Source organism: Aquarana catesbeiana, linkage group LG04, assembly GCF_042186555.1.
Source record: "Aquarana catesbeiana isolate 2022-GZ linkage group LG04, ASM4218655v1, whole genome shotgun sequence".
Taxonomy (NCBI): Eukaryota; Metazoa; Chordata; class Amphibia; order Anura; family Ranidae; genus Aquarana; species Aquarana catesbeiana.
Genome location: NC_133327.1, coordinates 8,302,550 through 8,321,133, shown reverse-complemented (window position 1 = coordinate 8,321,133; position 18,584 = coordinate 8,302,550). Strand labels below are relative to the sequence as shown.

The 18,584-nt window shown below is 43.5% G+C and overlaps 1 protein-coding gene across 1 annotated transcript in view; it reads left to right on the top strand.

The window, feature by feature from the left end:
- LOC141139021 (uncharacterized) overlaps positions 1–18,584 on the top strand; it is a 128,749-nt gene that overhangs the window by 92,817 nt on the left and 17,348 nt on the right. Inside the window, exons 2-4 of the mRNA XM_073624793.1 lie at positions 9,932–10,058; positions 14,550–14,714; positions 16,848–16,994. Coding sequence (XP_073480894.1) covers positions 9,953–10,058; positions 14,550–14,714; positions 16,848–16,994 — 418 coding nt within the window. The 5' untranslated portion in view covers positions 9,932–9,952. The remainder of the gene's footprint in view (positions 1–9,931; positions 10,059–14,549; positions 14,715–16,847; positions 16,995–18,584) is intronic.

Sequence of the window (18,584 nt, the reverse complement as noted above, 5' to 3'; positions counted from 1 at the left end):
TGTGTGAGATCACAAGGGGTCGGACCCCCAATGATGAGTGGACCATATTGGTGGTGGAAGAGGAGATGGCCGAAGTTCGGGGCTGTGAAGACAAAACTGTTATTTAAAGGTTAGAGACTGAAAGTCCAATCTAAGATTGGGCTCCTCTAGTTATCCAAGTGGGTACCTTCTGAAAACTAAACAGTTAGGAGTCTTAGTAAGAGGAGAGGGATACAGGAAAGGAAAAAGAAAGAATGAGAGAATACTTTTAGCGGGAGGGTATTACAATGGTGTGTCACTCTCCAGAAGCAACTACGACGCCCCCAAAGGAGAGGATCCACCAAACGTAATGCTAATATCTTCCCTTTCTCCCGGAGGAGTCAGGAATGTTTGTGGAGTCGCTAGGAGGCGACCGCAGCTAGAGGCAGTCTAATCTCCAAATAATTGGAAACCTGTAAAAACTAAATCAGGACTACCTCAACGGGGCACACACGTTGGTTCAATTAAATAAACTTAATGGTAGTATATTGTTTACACCCGACCTAGGTGTGTCATGGGTAAACTCGGGCTCATGTGTGAAAAAAATTAACTCTATAGATCACACAGGTATAACTGTAATAAATGTGATAATAAACCGTTATCTTAAATAGTAAGCATTAATTGTCACCCATAGGAGTACCCCCTTATTAAGTGTCAGACCGTAACCAAGCTTAACAATCTGGATCGACACCAAGCAACCCAGAGGCAGAACAACACCAAAAAAAAAAAAAAAAGGGGGATGAGAAGACCCACCCCCCCCACCAAAATATACTATCTCCTGGGGATCCCAAAAGGAGTTCGTGAGATCGTGGTGGGGTTCATTTGTGTAACAGTGAGCCACGTCCAGGGCATATCTACTTTTACAACCGGTGTTATTGCCATCCCATCAATCGAACAGATAGTGCATCTGGCAGGTCTTCTCAGTGTCTTGTGAAAGTTCCAGTTTCCTGTACACATAAGCTGTATGATGAACCGAGTGCTGGTTTTAGGTTGTTGTCAGATCCGCCGATCCGCCTGGTGTCCTCGAGAATGTTCATCTCTCCTGGGGTAAGTGGCCTATGAGTGTAGGCACATGTGGTGGGCATACCTGTGTGACGAAGGATATATTGCAAGCAAAGCATGGGACAATGTTAATGCATCAGTGGAATGGAGCATCTATTCACATTCCTGGGCTCTGGAGGGACCAGCCAATCTTCTCGGGGTATCAGCATAGGTATTGTTGCCCCTATTTTGTTTGTGTTTCTTCAGCTGTCTTTTGTCTGGGGAAGAGAGCGGGGAAGAGGGAGGACTCCTGGTCAGTGGTGGTTGCAGAAATTCCGCGTACCAATCTGGCAATTCCATTATCAAGGTCTTCAATGTGTCTATTCATATTAATAAAGTGCTGCATGTGGCTGGATGTCACTATCTCCAGATTGTGTATTGCCTTGTCCCTGTGTCTGCCTGCACTTTCGGCCGCCGCCATTTTTTCATTTATCACCATTATGCTCGTTTTCAAGTCTGTTATGGCAGCTGAAAACGTGGCCTTAATGTCCGCTGCAAACACTGACATGTCTGCAAATGTGAGCGGGTGGTCCGGTCTGGACTTACCCCTGCCTGTGTCCTCAGTAGCTGACAAGGAGTCCTCGCTCTCTCCTTCCTCCTGAGGCGTCGGTGCCATCTTGCTTCTCGTGATCCCGCTACAGGCCGCCGCGTTGTGTCTGAAAATATCAGCTATGTTGGCGTTAGCTGAAGCCGAATTGCGGCGTGTCCTGGATCGGGGGGTCCAGTGGAGCTTTCTGCCCGGCATCTGTATGCTTTAGGTCGGGTGTTAAGCTGAGAACCTCCGCGTGTGCCTCAGAGTTCTCTCAGTGAGCTGCCATCTCCGCTGCGCGCCAAGCCATGCCCCCCTCATTGACCTTTTATACACACACACTAATTACAAGCAAACAGATCACAGGTGAGGATGGTTACCTTTTTAATAGTCATTCAAACCCCTTTGTGTCAACTTGTGTGGATGTTATCAGGCCAAAATCACCAGGGTAAACGTTTGATCAGGGTCATTTGGGTAGTTTCTGTTGCCAATATGAGTAAACACAGCTAATTGATAATAAATGGCTTCAGCCAAACACTAACTATGAGTGAAAGAAAAGTTTGTGTATTATCATTCATATTCTCTGAAAAATGGCCAAGAAATCATAAATTCTGCCAGGGTATGTAAACTTATGGGCATGACTGTATATCTAGGTAGAATGTAGAATTAAATGAATACATCACAAGGGATGTAATACAATGTAATGTGCGTACCAAGGAAATACAACCTCACTGATGTCAGTATAAATACCCCCGGGGTATAAGTCGTATGAATCAGATTTATCCCAGCACACCGCACTTGTTCTTCCAGTTCTGTGTGAAATCCTTCCTTGTCATTGTTAATCCTGATATGACACATTTTTATTTTCACATTTTCTTTTTACCAGAAGTATTGCGACGCCTGCCTTTACACGCATATGAACTTTATTGGCAGCCCAGTCTTAGTCCGTAGGGTTTAATATTGAGCTGGCCCACCCTTTGCAGCTATAACAGCTTCAACTCTCTTGGGAAGGCTGTCCACAAGGTTTAGGGGTCTGTCTATGGGAATGTTTGACCATTCTTCCAGAAGCATATTTGTAAGGTCAGGCACCGATGTTGGACGAAAAGGCCTGGCTCGCAGTTGCTGCTCTATTTCATCCCAAAGGTGTTCTATCGGGTTGAGGTCAGGACTCTGTGCAGGCCAGTCAAGTTCCTCCACCCCAAACTCACTCATCCATGTCTTTATGGACCTTGCTTTGTGCACTGGTCCAAATCATTTGGAGGGGGGATTATGGTGTGGGGTTGTTTTTCAGGGGTTGGGCATGGCCCCTTAGTTCCAATGAAGGGAACCCTTAAGGCATCAGCATACCAAGACATTTTGAACAATTTCAATACTCCCAACTTTGTGGGAACAGTTTGGGGATGGCCCCTTCCCGTTCCAACAAAACTGCTCACCAGTGCACAAAGACAGGTCCATAAAGACATGGATGAGTTTGGAGTGTAGGAACTTGACTGGCCTGTACAGAGTCCTGACCTCAACCCGATAGAACACCTTTGGGATAAATTAGATCGGAGACTGAGAGCCAGGCCTTCTCGTCCACATCAGTGCCTGACCTCTCGCAATACTTTTGGTAATATCGTGTATATTATTACTGCCACACAATCTTATTGTAACAAATATGAGCCACATCTCGATAGTAAAATATAAGAAAGTGATTTTCCAGGTGATAAAACCCGGATGTTCTCAGAAACGTCTACTCAGAATTATTCCCAAATAATGGTACCAGGGCAATTTTATCTGTACAGCCACCATTATCCAGGCTGTCTGCCATAGGCCTGTAAATGGGAGCTTACACTCTAATCCCCACAGTCACACACTATTATTATACATTTATATAGCTCTGACATATACCGCAGTGCTGTACAGAGAACACTGAGCCAGCCACATCGGTCTCTAACCAGAGGAGCTTACACTCTAATGCCCCCCACAGTCACATACTATTATTATACATTTATATAGCTCTGACATATACTGCAGTGCTGTACAGAGAACACAGAGCCAGTCACATCAGTCTCTGTACCAGAGGAGCTTTTCCACCAGGTGGTGCTGTTTTGCAGGGTGCTGTTGGCTCAGTCTGCTGGGATCTCAGCTAGAGGAAACATCAAGCCTGGGCCTGTCCTGCAGGCTTCTCCCCCAGCCCCCATACAGTGGGTGGGGGGAGATGAAGGTGGAGGCTTTCTAGAGGCACTGAGGCCTACTCCATGTGCTCAAGCTGCAATGGATCCTGGGCTTGTCCGTATGCAAGAGGAGTCCTTACCAGTCCTCCAGGATAAAGTGGTGAACAGACTTCGCCGCATTGCTAAAGAGGAACAGAAACTTTCTGTCATGACAGAAGATCTCAAGAAAAAGAAATATCTGCAAAGTAAGTCTGGGAACAGTAAGAGGGAAGTCTCCAAGCTGAAGTCTCTGCAAGAGGCACTGAGAAAGCAGGAGAAGTTGGTTGCTTCTTTGAAGGAAAGCACCGGTGTGTTAAGAGAAAAGTGTGAGCATGCGGAGAGATGCCAACAGATGAAGGAGAGTGCCGGTGCCAGTACTAGCCAGAGGGTGGATGCCGCAGTAATGGCGACAGTATGGATGGGGGGTAAGGAAGTGGCTTCACATAGTGGCCCCAGTATTACCCCATCTCAGGATCTGTTGCACCTGAGTCAGTATCTGCCCCCCTCTCTCTCCAGCAGCCTGGGTCATCTCAGGAGGAGGTTGAGGAAAATGGCGGATTGCTGCAGACCATTATAGAAATGGAATCTCCCTTGAGTGGCACCAACCCATCAGATGAAGATCATGGGAATGCAGGCATGTATCCAGACAGAGGTTTCTGCTGACTGTGAGGAGTCCCACATGGACATTAACAGTGCAGAGCAGGAATGTCGCATGAACATTGAAAATGCAGAGCAGGAATGTCGCATGACAAACCAGATTTCAGAGGTTCCTATGCAGCCAGTTAATGCGTCATCTGCTTCAGTTATGAACTATGCTAAGGCTGTGTTGGGACAAAGTCATGCTGCTGCTGGTAGAAGGGAGCCTGTTGTGCGATTTTCACCTAACGCACCTTCTTCCATTAAACGCAGGAATGGGGTACAGCTCAGGTGGGAGGGAGAAGATATTCCACCTATCAGGAGGGTGGTTGTGGATAAGATCCTAGCCATGGGATTTAAGGCAGAGGATATTTATGCGCTTATCAGTCCGGCTGGTTCCTATGAATATGATTTATCATTTGTGCGTCCAGAGTCGCTGGATCTGTTTTGGGAGCGGTTTGAGCATGTATATAGGGACCAGCCAGACTGGAAGGGGCTTCTCCCCAAAGTTGTCTCACGTCAGCGCTTGATTAAGAATGTGACTATCCTGACAAGGAATGAGTCTATACCCCCGAGGATTTATGGGTCTGGTTGAGGAGGTTTGGTGAAACATTGTGTCCCCTAAAAAAGATTGAGGATGATAGAGGAATCTGGACGGGTGGGTGGTCGGTGTCAATGAGGTTGAGTGTGTATGGGAATGTGGTCCAGCATTTGCCCTCCTCTGCCTTTATTGGTAGAGATAGGATTACTGCCTTCTACTCTGGTTAACCTAAGCTGTGCCATAAATGTGGAGTCAAGGGACATTTCTCCTCTAAATGTCCAGAACAGAAGTGTTCTTTGTGTCAGGAACTGGGGCATCTGGCAAGGGACTGTAACATCATTAAATGTAACCTATGTGATAAGGTTGGTCACCCTTATAGCCGGTGCCCTGAGGCTTTGCACAATAAGCCAGAGTTAATGGAGGAATTTTTCCGTCTGGATAAAGAAGAGTCTGGGTTGGCGGAGGTTGTACCAGGGGATCCTAGTGTCTCTGTCCCATCAGAATCTGTGTCTGTGAGGCCCTCTGTGGTATCAGTGTCCCCCCAGTCAGTGTCAGAAAGTGTGGTTGTCAAGTCTGTGTCTGCACCTATTGTTTCTCCTAGTGTGGTGAAGGCAGCGGAGGGTGCTGAACCAGTGTGTATGGTGGTGCCAACCCCTCCTGCTCAGCGTAGCAGAAGTGCGGGTGGAGTGAGGGATGGATTGGATGATGGGGGAGGTGGGAAGGGCATGAGGGTGGCTGTTGCAGAATGCAAGGTGAATGATGTGGCAGTTGGGATGAATGATGTAGGGGGAGGGGTTAATGGGGGGGTTTTGGAATCACATCCTGATGGCGATTAAATCTCAAAATGTTTCTTAGCCTGGATTGTGTTTAAGTTGAGGTTCGGGGTTTGTAGTTGTCATTAAAATATGTTTCTTTCTATGTAATCTTGTCAGGAAACGGTTTTCTTTACTTGCTGATGTAAGCACGCTTGTTTTTGTTTAGTAGTTTATTTTTGTGTAAATATGTTTTTATTAATGAACTGTATGTTTGTGTGATTTTTTTTAATAAAAAAATTTACACTCTAATGTCCTCCCCACAACCTCACTCTATTATTAATTGTTATTATACTAAATTTAGGAACTGGGTAATGAGAGGTCGATAGTAGGTACCACATCCCATTAAATAAATAAAGTAAACAAAGAGAAGCAGGCGGGATTTTTAAAGGTACCAGAGTAATATACAAATAGATTTGTTAAATTTATTTTTTTTATTTAAACAAAGTTTCTTTAAAATGACAATAAATGTTCACAAAAATCACATATCAATTCAAATATGTACAGCCACTTCTTACTCTACATATTTCGCTCATAAGAGCTTCCTCAGGAGATTTTGAAAGTGTTGCATGAAGTTTAAATACTACAAAAGAAAAAACAATCATGAATAATTGTACTTAGAAGTTGCCATGTGGGGGGGAAGGCAGGGGGGACCCATACGCAACTATAGAGAGAGGGTAAATATTCTGAAAACTAAAATTCATATGTAAGATTTTAGCATTCATGTCCTAAATCATTTGGACCAGAATCAAACAAAAGTTAATATTAATTGATAGACAATAAGACAGGGTTTACCTCAAATCTGATTAATGGTATAGAACCAATGCGATCTTCTGTCCCCAAATTGAGGGGATAATATGTTTGCTAGGATATCTGACAAAAAACAGCAGATAGTATGCGCTGCACCTTAGCTGAACCCTGGGATGGACCCACAGCACTCCTGCTGCCAAGTTTATCTATCTGAGAAATCAGACGATAATAATCCTGCAAAGAAGGAGAATATTTCCTTTTTAATGAAGATTTCAATTTTATATAGTTGGAAATAGAGTGTTCCCTTCCTAAATGGGGGCTGATATCCAAGGGTCAGTTTGAAGGGAGGCAACAAAGCCTCAGAGGACTAGGTGACATCTTGAGTCTTCTGTGGCTATACAAGTGATGTCCCCCTGTCCTGCATGCCGCCTCCATTGCGAGTAAGGGAACCCGGCAGTGAAGCCTTAAGGCTTCACGCCGGGGACCCTACTGCGCATGCGCGAGGCTCCGCTCCTCTCTCCTACTGGCCTGGCGGCCGGGGGAGGAGGAGGGAGCTGAGGCATTGACGTCAGTACTTATGGCTGAGGCTCCTGGAAGTGGGAACAGGATACCTGTGAAAGACAGGAATCCTATCCCCCCTCCCCCCCAAAAGGTGCCAAATGTGGCCCGGAGGGGGGGGGGGGTACAACAAGCGGAAGTTCCACTTTTGGGTGGAACTCCGTTTTAAAAACAAATTTAATAATATAGTATCGATTACAGAACTGCTTTCATCTTATATATTTTTTTTTTCAAATCTTATCTGTATTTCTCAAATGTTTATTACAGCACTGGTGTCAAAGAGCTTTATAGGTTCTCTAAAGAGATAGCATAGGCAGACACTGATTGCTTTCAAACCATCACTCTCTAACTGAATGTCCATATGTTTACTTATGAACAAAGCAGGCGAGGAAGGGAGGAGTCACCTACCTGAGCTTTGTGCATCATTTCAGCTTGGGCTATCGAACACCATAAAGAACTGGGTTTATTTTTTTTATAGCAAATAAGGTTGATACTGAAAATAAGAAATATTCTTATGCAATATTTCATAATGTTTGTACTTGAAAGAAGCAAAATAAAAAATATATGTGCCCAGTATATGGCATAAAGAAAAAATATCCTATACACCATGCATTCCCGATGATGTGCAGAAATGATCTGACCATCCACAGGCAAAAGATGAAACTGTGCCCTCTCTGTACAGCACTTGTGATGACAAAGCCTGCAAAAGGAGGTAGTAAAAGCATTGGGGCTTAAAATAGGAGGAGGTGGAGCTGGGAATAGAAATGTGGTTCAGCTGAGAATGGGAGTTGTTGGACTTTGAAATAGGAGGTGGTGGAATCAGGAATGGGAGGTGGTGGAACCGGAGATAAGAGGTGGTAGGATTTTGAAAAGGAGACAGTGGAATCAGGGAGGGGAGGTGGTGAAGTGGCAAATGGGAGGTAGTGGAACCAGGGATGGGAGGTGGTAGTGTTGAGAATAGGAGGTGGTGGAATCGGGCATGGAAGGTGGTGGAGCTGGGAGTGAGAGATGATGGAACCACAAATGGGAGGTTTTAAAGCTGGAAATGGTAGAACCAGCAGTGGAAGGTGGTTGGGTTTGGAATAGGAGGTGGTGGAACCAGGGATGGGAGGTGGTGAAGCTGAAAATGAGAAGTGGTGGAACCAAGGATAAGAGGTGGTGAGGCTGTAAATGGAAGGTGGTGGAGCTGAGAATGGGAAGTGTTGGAGCTTGGGATAGGAGGAAGTGAAGTTGGAAATGGGAGGTGGTGGAACTAGGGATGGCTGGAGCTAGGAATGAGAGGTGGTGGGACCAGGGATGGGAGGAGGTGAAGCTGGGAATGAGAGGTGGTGAAACCAGAAATGGGAGGTGGTGAAGTTTGAAATGGGAGGTGGTAGAGCCGGGAATGGGAGGTGGAGCTGAGAATGGGAAGTGCTGGAGCTTAGAATAGAAGGTGGTGGAAGCAGGGATGGGAGGTGCTGAAGTTGGAAATTGGAGGTGTTGGAACCAGGAATGGGAGCTGGTAGAATTGGGAATGAGAGGTGGTAGAACCAGGGATTGAAGGTGTGGAGCTGGGAATGAGAGGTAATGAAGCTGAAAATGGGAGGTGATGTAACCTGGGATGGAAGGGGATGGGGTTTGGAGCAGGAGTTGGTGGAACCAGGAATGGGAGGTGGTGGAGCTGGGAATGGGAATGGTGGAGCTGGGAACAGGAGGTAGTTGAGCCAGAGATGGAAGGTGGAGGAGTGGGGTATGGAAGGTGGTGGAACCAGGGATTGGATGTGGTGGAGCTGGGGAAGAGAGGTGATGGAGCTGGGGATGTAATTTGGTGGAACCAGGAATGAAAGAGAGGGAGTATGAATTGCATTGCAATCCATTAAAATGATTTAACAAGATAATAATAGAATAAATTATTTGAATATGAATAAAAATAATAATACAATAAAAATTAAAACAAAAAAAAAACATTTGAGCCCATTAAAATATCATTAAATGAAATAATACATGTGAATATTATAAGCAGCTGAATAAGACTTGGTGTAATCTCCTGTACAACAAATCATAAGCAGCCAATCAGGTAAAGATGAATACACACGTACTGACCAAAAACAGACAAAAGGAGAAAACAGAATAAATTAGGTGATGACCTTTTTAGTCTGCTGCTGCATCATCACTGTCCAGCCCCAAACCGGGGGTGGGTAGTTGACCAGATTATATTGCTTAACTGCAGTTGAGGAAATGTAGGTCACCCCATTTGCCTGTGCAGTCTATAAAGAGCTGTGAAAATCAACAACAGGCTGGACAGAAATGCAAACCATTGGATTATTAAGTGTCTCAGAGTTTAGTTTGAAAAATAAAATGGACCCCAAACCATTGTCACCCTTTACATGGGTTTTTTTTAGGTTTCATACAGAAGATCCAGCAGCGAATGAAAGTATGTTCAGCAATGTTATTATAGGGACACATATTTTTACATTTAGCATTTTTGTCTAGTGATGAACAAGGGTGGGCAAGAGTCCATATTTCCCGTACAAGTCATAAAAGCCCAAAGTATATTCCACCATAGTAACGTACATGAGAAGAGTCTTCTTTTGCAGTCGTATATTGTATGGGAGCAGGTTCTGCCTGTTCTCAGTGCTTCCCTTCCTTCTTCCATATAAAATCCCAAGACCGATTAAATTCACCTATGTCATGTCATTTTAGTGACACAGTTATGCAATCAGAATTTGTGTAAGTGGCTAAGTACGTAAGAAGCTTTATCTTTTGCAATCATCCATTGTGTGGTGACTGGCTCAACCACGTTCCTGGTGCCTCCCTTCCTCCTTCCTCATATGGTCTGTATAAAAACCTCATCATCTCATGGACTTCTCAGAAAGATTTCTAGGCATTGAACATGTCTCCAGAGTCGGGATCCCTCCTGCTACTCCTCTTGTTCTGTGCGGGAGCCACCGCTTTGTTTCCACCCAGTGAAGAACTCCCCGAGGATAAAGAATATTCAGGTAAGAATTCACAATGATGTAAAATACAGGTAATAACTCAACCAACTTATAAATGTCTACGTCCTGGATATATTAATATAGCAAATAAAATGCAGGCAAATCTATTATATTTTTAGAGTCTTGTGCAATGTGTATATTCATCATTCATGAATGAGAATGGGTGCAAAGCCTCTTCCAATGCTTTGTTATTTTGTTCTAGGATGGAGAAGGTTTAGAGTAGTAATGGTCAAATTACTTGATATAAGGGGCTTTAACCACTTAAGGACTGAACCTCTTTCTGAGATTTGTTGTTTACAAGTTAAAAACAAGGTTTATTTTGCTAGAAAATTACTTAGAACCCCCAAACATTATAGATTTTTTTTTTCTAACACCATAGAGAATAAAATGGGTATTTGTGTAGCGGCCTTACAAGCGCACTTTTTTTGGAAAGAATACACTTTTTTTGACTTAAAAAAATAAGACAACATTAACGTTAGCCCAGCATCAGCATCAATGAAATTTACTAGACATGTGCACAGCCAAAAAAATGTGTTCATTTTCGTTTTCGCTTCATTAGTTTATTATTTTTTTCGTTTTTAAGGTCATTCGTTATGATCGCGATTCGTAAATTCGTAAATGCGTTCATTCGTACGTTCGTACATTCGTAAATTCGAACATTCGTTCATTCAAACATTCATTCATTCGTACATTTTACATTTGTACATTCATAAATTCGTACATTCGTAAATTCGTAAAATCGTACATTTGTAAATTAGAAAATTCGGAAATTTGTAGATTCTAAGTTTGAAAATACAAAAACCTGAAAAATTCAAAAATCTGAAATAGTAACTAACTATTAAATTATAGGTATTGTAATTTCCTTTTAAATTTGACTGGCAGTGAACGTAACAAATACGAATTTATCCGAAGTTACGAATTATCCAAAACAAATGCTGCATCTAAACAAATGGAACGGAACAAATTAATAATAAATAATAATAATAAAATGTTGTTATTATTATTATTATTATTGTTATTTATTATTATTAATTAATTACATTCATTACATTCCATTCCGTTTTTTCGGATCATAACTTTGGATAAATTTGTATGTGTTATGTTCACTAACAGCCAAATTTGAAAGGAAATTACAATACCTATAATTTAAAAGTTACTAGTAATTACTAATAGTTAAGTTATTATTAGTTAACTATTTCAGATTTCCGAATTTTCAAATTTACGAATGTACATTTGTAAATTGCGAATGTACGAATGTACGAATGCCCGAATTTACTAATGTCCAACTTTATCAAATTTACGAATATTCGGAAAAAATTCGTTAAACGGGTTTTCGTTAATTCGGATATTCCCGAATTAACGAATTTGTCGAAATTCGTTAAACGAATTCGGAAAGAAACGAATTGCACATGCCTAAAATGTACTGCTATAAGCAAACACAATGTTTAATAACTTCAGCCCCGGAAGGATTTACCCCCTTCCTGACCAGAGCACTTTTTGCGATTCGAAACTGCATCGCTTTAACTGACAATTGCGCGATGCTGCACCCAAACAACATCGATGTCCTTTTTTCCCCACAAATAGAGCTTTCTTTTGGTGGTATTTGATCACCTGTATGGTTTTTATTTTTTGCTCTATAAACAAAAAAAAGAGCGACAATTTAAAAAAAAAAAAAAAAAAATTGTTTTTACTTTTTTCTATAATAAATATCCCCCCCCCCCAAAAAAAAAAAAAAAAAAATATATATATATAAAAAAAATTTGTTTACATATATATATATATATATATATATAAACAAATGTTTTCCTCAGTTTAGGCTGATATGTATTTTTCTACATGTTTTTGGTAAAAAAAATTGTAATAAGCGTATATTGATTGGTTTGCGCAAAAGTTAGTGTCTACAAAAATAGGGAATAGTTTTATGGCATTTTTATTATTATTATTTTTTTTTATTAGTAATGGCGGCAAGCTGCAATTTTTATTATGACTACGACATTATGGCAGACACATCGGACACTTTTGAAACTATTTTGGGACCATTGTCATTTATACAGTGATCAGTGCTATAAAAATGCACTGATTACTCTGTAAATGACACTGGCAGTGAAGAGATTAAACACTAGGGGGCAATCAAGGGGTTAAGTGTGTCCTAGAGAGTGATTCTAACTGTGGGGGGGATGGGCTACTACTCACATGACAGTGATCACTGCTCCCGATGACAGGGAGCAGTGATCTCTGTTCATGTCACTAGGCAGAACGGGGAAATGCCTTGTTTACATAGGCAACTCCCCGTTCTTCCACTCCGTGACACGATCGCGGACACCCGGGACCTGCGGTCATGGACCACGCGGCGGGCTCAATGCCGCATCTTAAAGGGGACGTACAGGTACGCCAATTTGCCCAGCCATGCCATTGTGCTGACTTATATCGTTGCACACTGGTCGGCATGTGGTTAAGGACCAAGCCTATTTTTCAGAGTCTGTGTTCACAAGTTAAAATATTTTTTTTTTTTTTTGCCACAAAATTACTTAGAACCCCCAAACATCATATATATATTTTTTCTAACACCCTAGAGAATAAAATGGCGGTCATTACAATACTTTCTGTCACACACATCGTATTTGCGCAGCGGTTTAACAAGCGCACCTATTTGGGAAAAAATCTGCGTTTTTTGAATTAACAAATATGACAACAGTAAAGTTAGCCCAATTGTTTCTTATAGTGGGAAAGATAATGTTACACCGAGTAAATTGATACCCAACATGTCACGCTTCAAAATTGTGCCCGCTCGTGGAACGGCGACAAACTTACCCTTAAAAAAATCCCCATAGGCAACGTTTAAAATTTCTTACAGGTTATCAGTTTTGAGTTACAGAGGAGGTCTACGGCTAGAATTATTGCTATCGCTCTAACGATCGCGGCGATACCTCACATGTGTGGTTTGAACACCGTTTTCATACGCGGGCGCTGCTCACGTATGCGTTCGCTTCTGCGCACAAGCTCGTCGGGACGGGGTGATTTCTTCTTTATTATACTTTTTATTTTATTTTTTGACACTGTCCTTTTAAAAAAAAAAGTTTGGGTCACTTTTATTCCAATTTCAAGGAATGTACACTTGTAATAGAAAAAAAGCATGACAGGTCCTCTTAAGTATGAGATCTGGGGTCAAAAAGACCCCAGACCTCGAATTTACACTAAATTTGAAAAAAAAAAAGCTAATTTTAAGAGCAGTGGGCAGAAGTGACGTTTGACGTCGCTTCCGCCAGTCAATGCTATGGAGCCGAGTGGGAGCCATCATCCCTTCACTGGACAGCCAGGCATCCAGGGGAGAGGACGCGATCTGGTAAGCGACGGAGACCACCAGAGCATGGCAGGGGGGGTCTCTCCCGCCCCCAATAAAAGTGATCTTGTGGCGAATCCGCTGCAGAGACCACTTTTATCTGAAAGTGGACCGCCCGCTGAAGAAGAGGATACTGGGGTTATAGCAGCTAGCTGCTGCCATAACAACAGTATTCCTCTTCAAATAAGCTGCCATATAACAAAGGCAGGCGGTCCGTAAGTGGTTAAAAAAAAACAAAAAGAGACCACTTCCCCAGAGTAGTACAATGTTACTATGGTAACATTATATTGCTCTGCTGGTTACAGTGTGTTAAAAAAAATTGCAAAAAAAGATATATATATACACCTGTTATGTGACAACACTGTAGTGCACAGGTGACCGTATGCAAAAAAAATAAAAATTGTGAACTTTTTTTTTTTTTTTTTTTGATTTCTTATAATTTTCTAAAAATTATGACAAAAAAATGACAACTTCAAAAAAACCGCCATGCCTCTTACTAAATACCTTGGACTGGTCCAAATCATTTGGGGGAGGGGGGATTATGGTGTGGGGGGATTGTTATTTATGGGTTGGGCTTGGCCCCTTAGTTTCAATGAAGGGAACTCTTAAGGCGTCAGCATACCCAGACTTTTTGGACAATTCCATGCTCCCAACTTTGTGGGAACAGTTTGGGGATGGCCCCTTCCTGTTCCAACATGACTGCCCCACTAGTGCACAAAGCAAGGTCCATAAAGACATGGATGAGCGAATTTGGGGTGGAGGAAACTGACTGGCCTGCACGGAGTCCTGACCTCAACCCGATAGAACACCTTTGGGGTGAATTAGAGTGGAGACTGCGAGCCAGGCCTTCTTGTTCAACATCAGTGCCTGACCTCACAAATGGGCTTCTGGAAGAATGGTCAAACATTCCCATAGACACACTCCTAAATCTTGTGGACAGCCTTCCCAGAAGAGTTGAAGCCGTTATAGCTGCAAAGGGTGGGCCAACTATTGAACCCTACGGACTAAGACTGGGGTGCCATTAAAGTTCATGTGCGTGTAGAGGCAGGCGTCCCAATACTTTGGACAATATAGTGTATGTACAGTATGTGTGTGTGTGTATATCTAAGCAAATATGTGTGGTTCATTTATGGTTCACCTCATAACCCCCTCAGGTAAACTCTTCCCTCGGGTGAAACCTGGTAGGTGTCCTGCAGATGTGAATTCCCCAGTTGATGGCTCCACGTTGGAGAAAGGATGTAAGAGAGATGGAGACTGCAAAGGGAAGAATAAGTGCTGCTTCTCGGGGGGTAGAAGACGATGTCTGCTGCCATTGGACGGTAAATTTTTACAATCTGTCTGAGAATACGATGAGATCATAAAAAACATGACCTGTTCTGCTTTGTGTCCGAAACAGAAACAGAAAGAGAGAGACATCTTCATTTACATCTACAGCTTCAGATGTATCTCAACTTTTCTCAATGCTTCCTGTTGTAAAAATGCTGTTTACAGAGATAGGTAGCTGAAGCTGAAATGTACACATATAAGAGTCAGAGCAGAGACTCCTCCTCCAATACTCTTGTCTCTATCTGGGAATCTTTTGTAATGTATTAAATGAAATGTAGTACACACAGATATAGAACATTAGTTTAAATATATAAACTTTAGATAAACATAAATATTGTGCCTGGCCGGCACTCATCAACCTTTTTATGGTCCCGGCCAGTGCTCATCACCCCTCATAGTCCCAACCTGAACTCATCACCTTTCATAGTCCTGGCTTGTATTCATTACCCTTCATTGTTCTGGCTTGAACTCATCACCCTTTTTTAGTCCCAGCCCACACTCATCACCTTTCATAGTCCCAACTGGCACTTAATACCTTTCATCCTCCCTGCCTGCACTCATCACCTTTCATAGTCCTGGCTTGCAATCATTACACTTGATTGTTCAGGTCTGCACTCATAACCCTTTTATAGTCGTAGCCCGTACTCCTCAACTTTCATAGTCCCGGCCTGCACTCATGACTCCTCATAGTCTCAACCTGCACTTGTCACCTTTCTTCGTCACAGCCTGCACTCATTACCCTTGATTGTTTAGGCCTGCACTCATAACCCTTTTATAATTGCAGCCCACACTCATTACCTTTCATAGTCCCTGCTCGCACTCATACCCCTTAATAGTCCCTGCCTGTAGTCATCACCCTTCATAGTCCCAACTGGCACTTATTACCTTTCATCCTCCCTACCTGCACTCATCACCCTTCATAGTCCTGGCCTGCACTCTTCCCCCTTCATAGTCCCAGCCTGCATTTGTCACCTTTCTTCGTACCTGCCTGCACTCTTAACCCTTTTATAGTCCTGGCCCACATGCATCACCCTTACTAGTCCCGCCTGCAGTCATCACCCTTCATAGTTCTGGCCTGTACTTATCGCCCTTCATAGTCCCCGCCTGCACTTATCACTCTTCATAGTCCTGGCCTGCACTCATCACCCTTCATAGTCCTGGCCTGCACTCATCACCCTTCATAGTCCTGGCCTGCACTCATCACCCTTCATAGTCCTGGCCTGCACTCATCACCCTTCATAGTCCTGGCCTGTACTCATCATCCTTCATAGTCCCGACCTGCACTCATCACCCTTCATAGTCTCGACCTGCACTCATCACCCTTCATAGTCCCGGTCTGCATTCATCATCCTCCATAGTCCCGGCCTGCGCTCATCATCCTCCATAGTCCCGGCCTGCGCTCATCATCCTCCATAGTCCCGGCCTGCGCTCATCATCCTCCATAGTCCCGGCCTGCACTCATCAGCCTCCATAGTCCCGGCCTGCACTCATCATCCTTCATAGTCCCGGCCTGCACTCATCATCCTTCATAGTCCCGGCCTGAACTCATCATCCTTCATAGTCCCGACCTGCACTCATCACCCTTCATAGTCCCGGCCTGCACTTATCATCCTCCATAGTCCTGGCCTGCACTCATCACCCTTCATAGTCCCGGCCTGCACTTATCCTCTATAGTCCCGGCCTGTACTCATCATCCTCCATAGTCCCGGCCTGTACTCATCATCCTCCATAGTCCCGGCCTGCACTCATCATCCTTAATAGTCCCGGCCTGCACTCATCACCCTTCATAGTCTCAACCTGCACTCATCATTCTTCATAGTCCCGGCCTGCACTCATCACCCTTCATAGTCCCGGCCTGCACTCATCATCCTCCATAGTCCTGACCTGCACTCATCACCCTTCATAGTCTCAACCTGCACTCGTCATCCTTCATACTCCTGGCCTGCACTCATCACCCTTCATAGTCTCAACCTGCACTCGTCATCCTTCATACTCCTGGCCTGCACTCATCACCCTTCATAGCCCCAGCTTGCACTGATCAGTCTTTACTCTGTCTCTAGTCTAGTCTCAGTTTCTCTGTCTCTACTTTCTTCCATCCTCATCATGGCTATTTTCTCTCTCTGCAGTCAAGGAAAATGCCTGCCCATACTCCAATGACTCAGTGTGTATAACTACGAAATTTGCACCCTTGTGCCAGAGTGATGACCAGTGCCAAGGCACCGAGCGATGCTGTTATTACGAGTGCAGGCTCCAGTGCATGCCAACAGTGAAAGGTAATGGAATGCCCTTTGTGATTCGGAAATTGCTATATAAACAAAACTATTATTACTGAACTTTATAAAGGTATTGCAGCAGAAACATACAGTATCTCACAAAAGTGAGTACACCCCTCACATTTTTGTAAATATTTTATTATATCTTTTCATGTGACAACACTGAGGAAATCCCACTTTGCTACAATGTAAAGTAGTGAGTGTACAGCTTGTATAACAGTGTAAATGTGCTGTCCCCTCAAAATAACAGTCATTAATGTCTAAACCGCTGGCAACAAAAGTGAGTACACCCCTAAGTGAAAATGTTCAAATTGGGCCCAAAGTGTCAATATTTTGTGTGGCCACCATTATTTTCCAGCACTGCCTTAACCCTCTTGGGCATGGAGTTCACCAGGGAGCTTCACACTGGAGTCCTCTTCCACTCCTCCATGATGACATCACGGAGCTGGTGGATGTTAGAGGCCTTGCACTCCTCCACCTTCTGTTTGAGGATGCCCCACAGATGCTCAATAGGGTTTAGGCTTCTTAAGCAAGGCAGTGGTCATCTTGGAGGTGTGTTTGGGGTCGTTATGTTGGAATATTACCCTGCGGTCCAGTCTCTGAAGGGAAGGGATCATGCTCTGCTTTAGTATGTCACAGTACATGTTGGCATTCATGGTTCCCTCAATGAACTGTAGTTCCCCAGTGCCAGCAGCACTCATGCAGCCCCAGAACATTCCCACCACCATGCTTGACTGTAGGCAAGACACACTTGTCTTTGTACTCCTCACCTGGTTACCGGTTCCAGTAATCCATGTCCTTAGTCTGCTTGTCTTCAGCAAACTGTTTGCAGGCTTTCTTGTGCATCATCTTTAGAAGAGGCTTCCTTCTGAGACGACAGCCATGCAGACCAATATCCAAACAAAAGAACTCGCTGCTCCAGGTGAGACAGGAAGCCTAATGATATCACGGGTGCTCGCTTCGGCTCGCCTCTTCATATGACCAACACTGAAGAAATGGCTGCACTCCCAGATCCATCAAAATTCTTATTTAATGAACGAATATTCCAAGTGTTACAGACAGTTCAAATGGTAAATGGTCTACCATTTGAACTGTTTGTAACACTTGGGATGTTTGTTCATTAAATAAGAATTTTGATGGATCTTGGAGTGCAGCCAGCTCTTCAGTGTTGAGCCATGCAGACCAATATGATGCAGTGTGCAGCATATGGTCTGAGCACTGACAGGCTGACCCCCCATCCCTTCAACCTCTGCAGCAATGCTGGCAGCACTCATACCTTCCCAAAAACAACCTCTGGATATGACTTGTGCACTCAACTTCGTTGGTGGACCTTGGTGAGGCCTGTTCTGAGTGGAACCTGTCCTGTTAAATCGCTGTATGGTCTTGGCCACCGTGCTGCAGCTCAGATTTAGGGTCTTGGCAAGCTTCTTATAGCCTAGGCCATCTTTATGTAGAGTAACAATTCTTTTTTTTTTCTCAGAGTTCTTTGCCATGAGGTGGCATGTTGAACTTCCAGTGACCAGTATGAGAGAGTGAGAGGGATAACAGCAAATTTAATATGCCTGCTCCCCATTCACACCTGAGACCTTG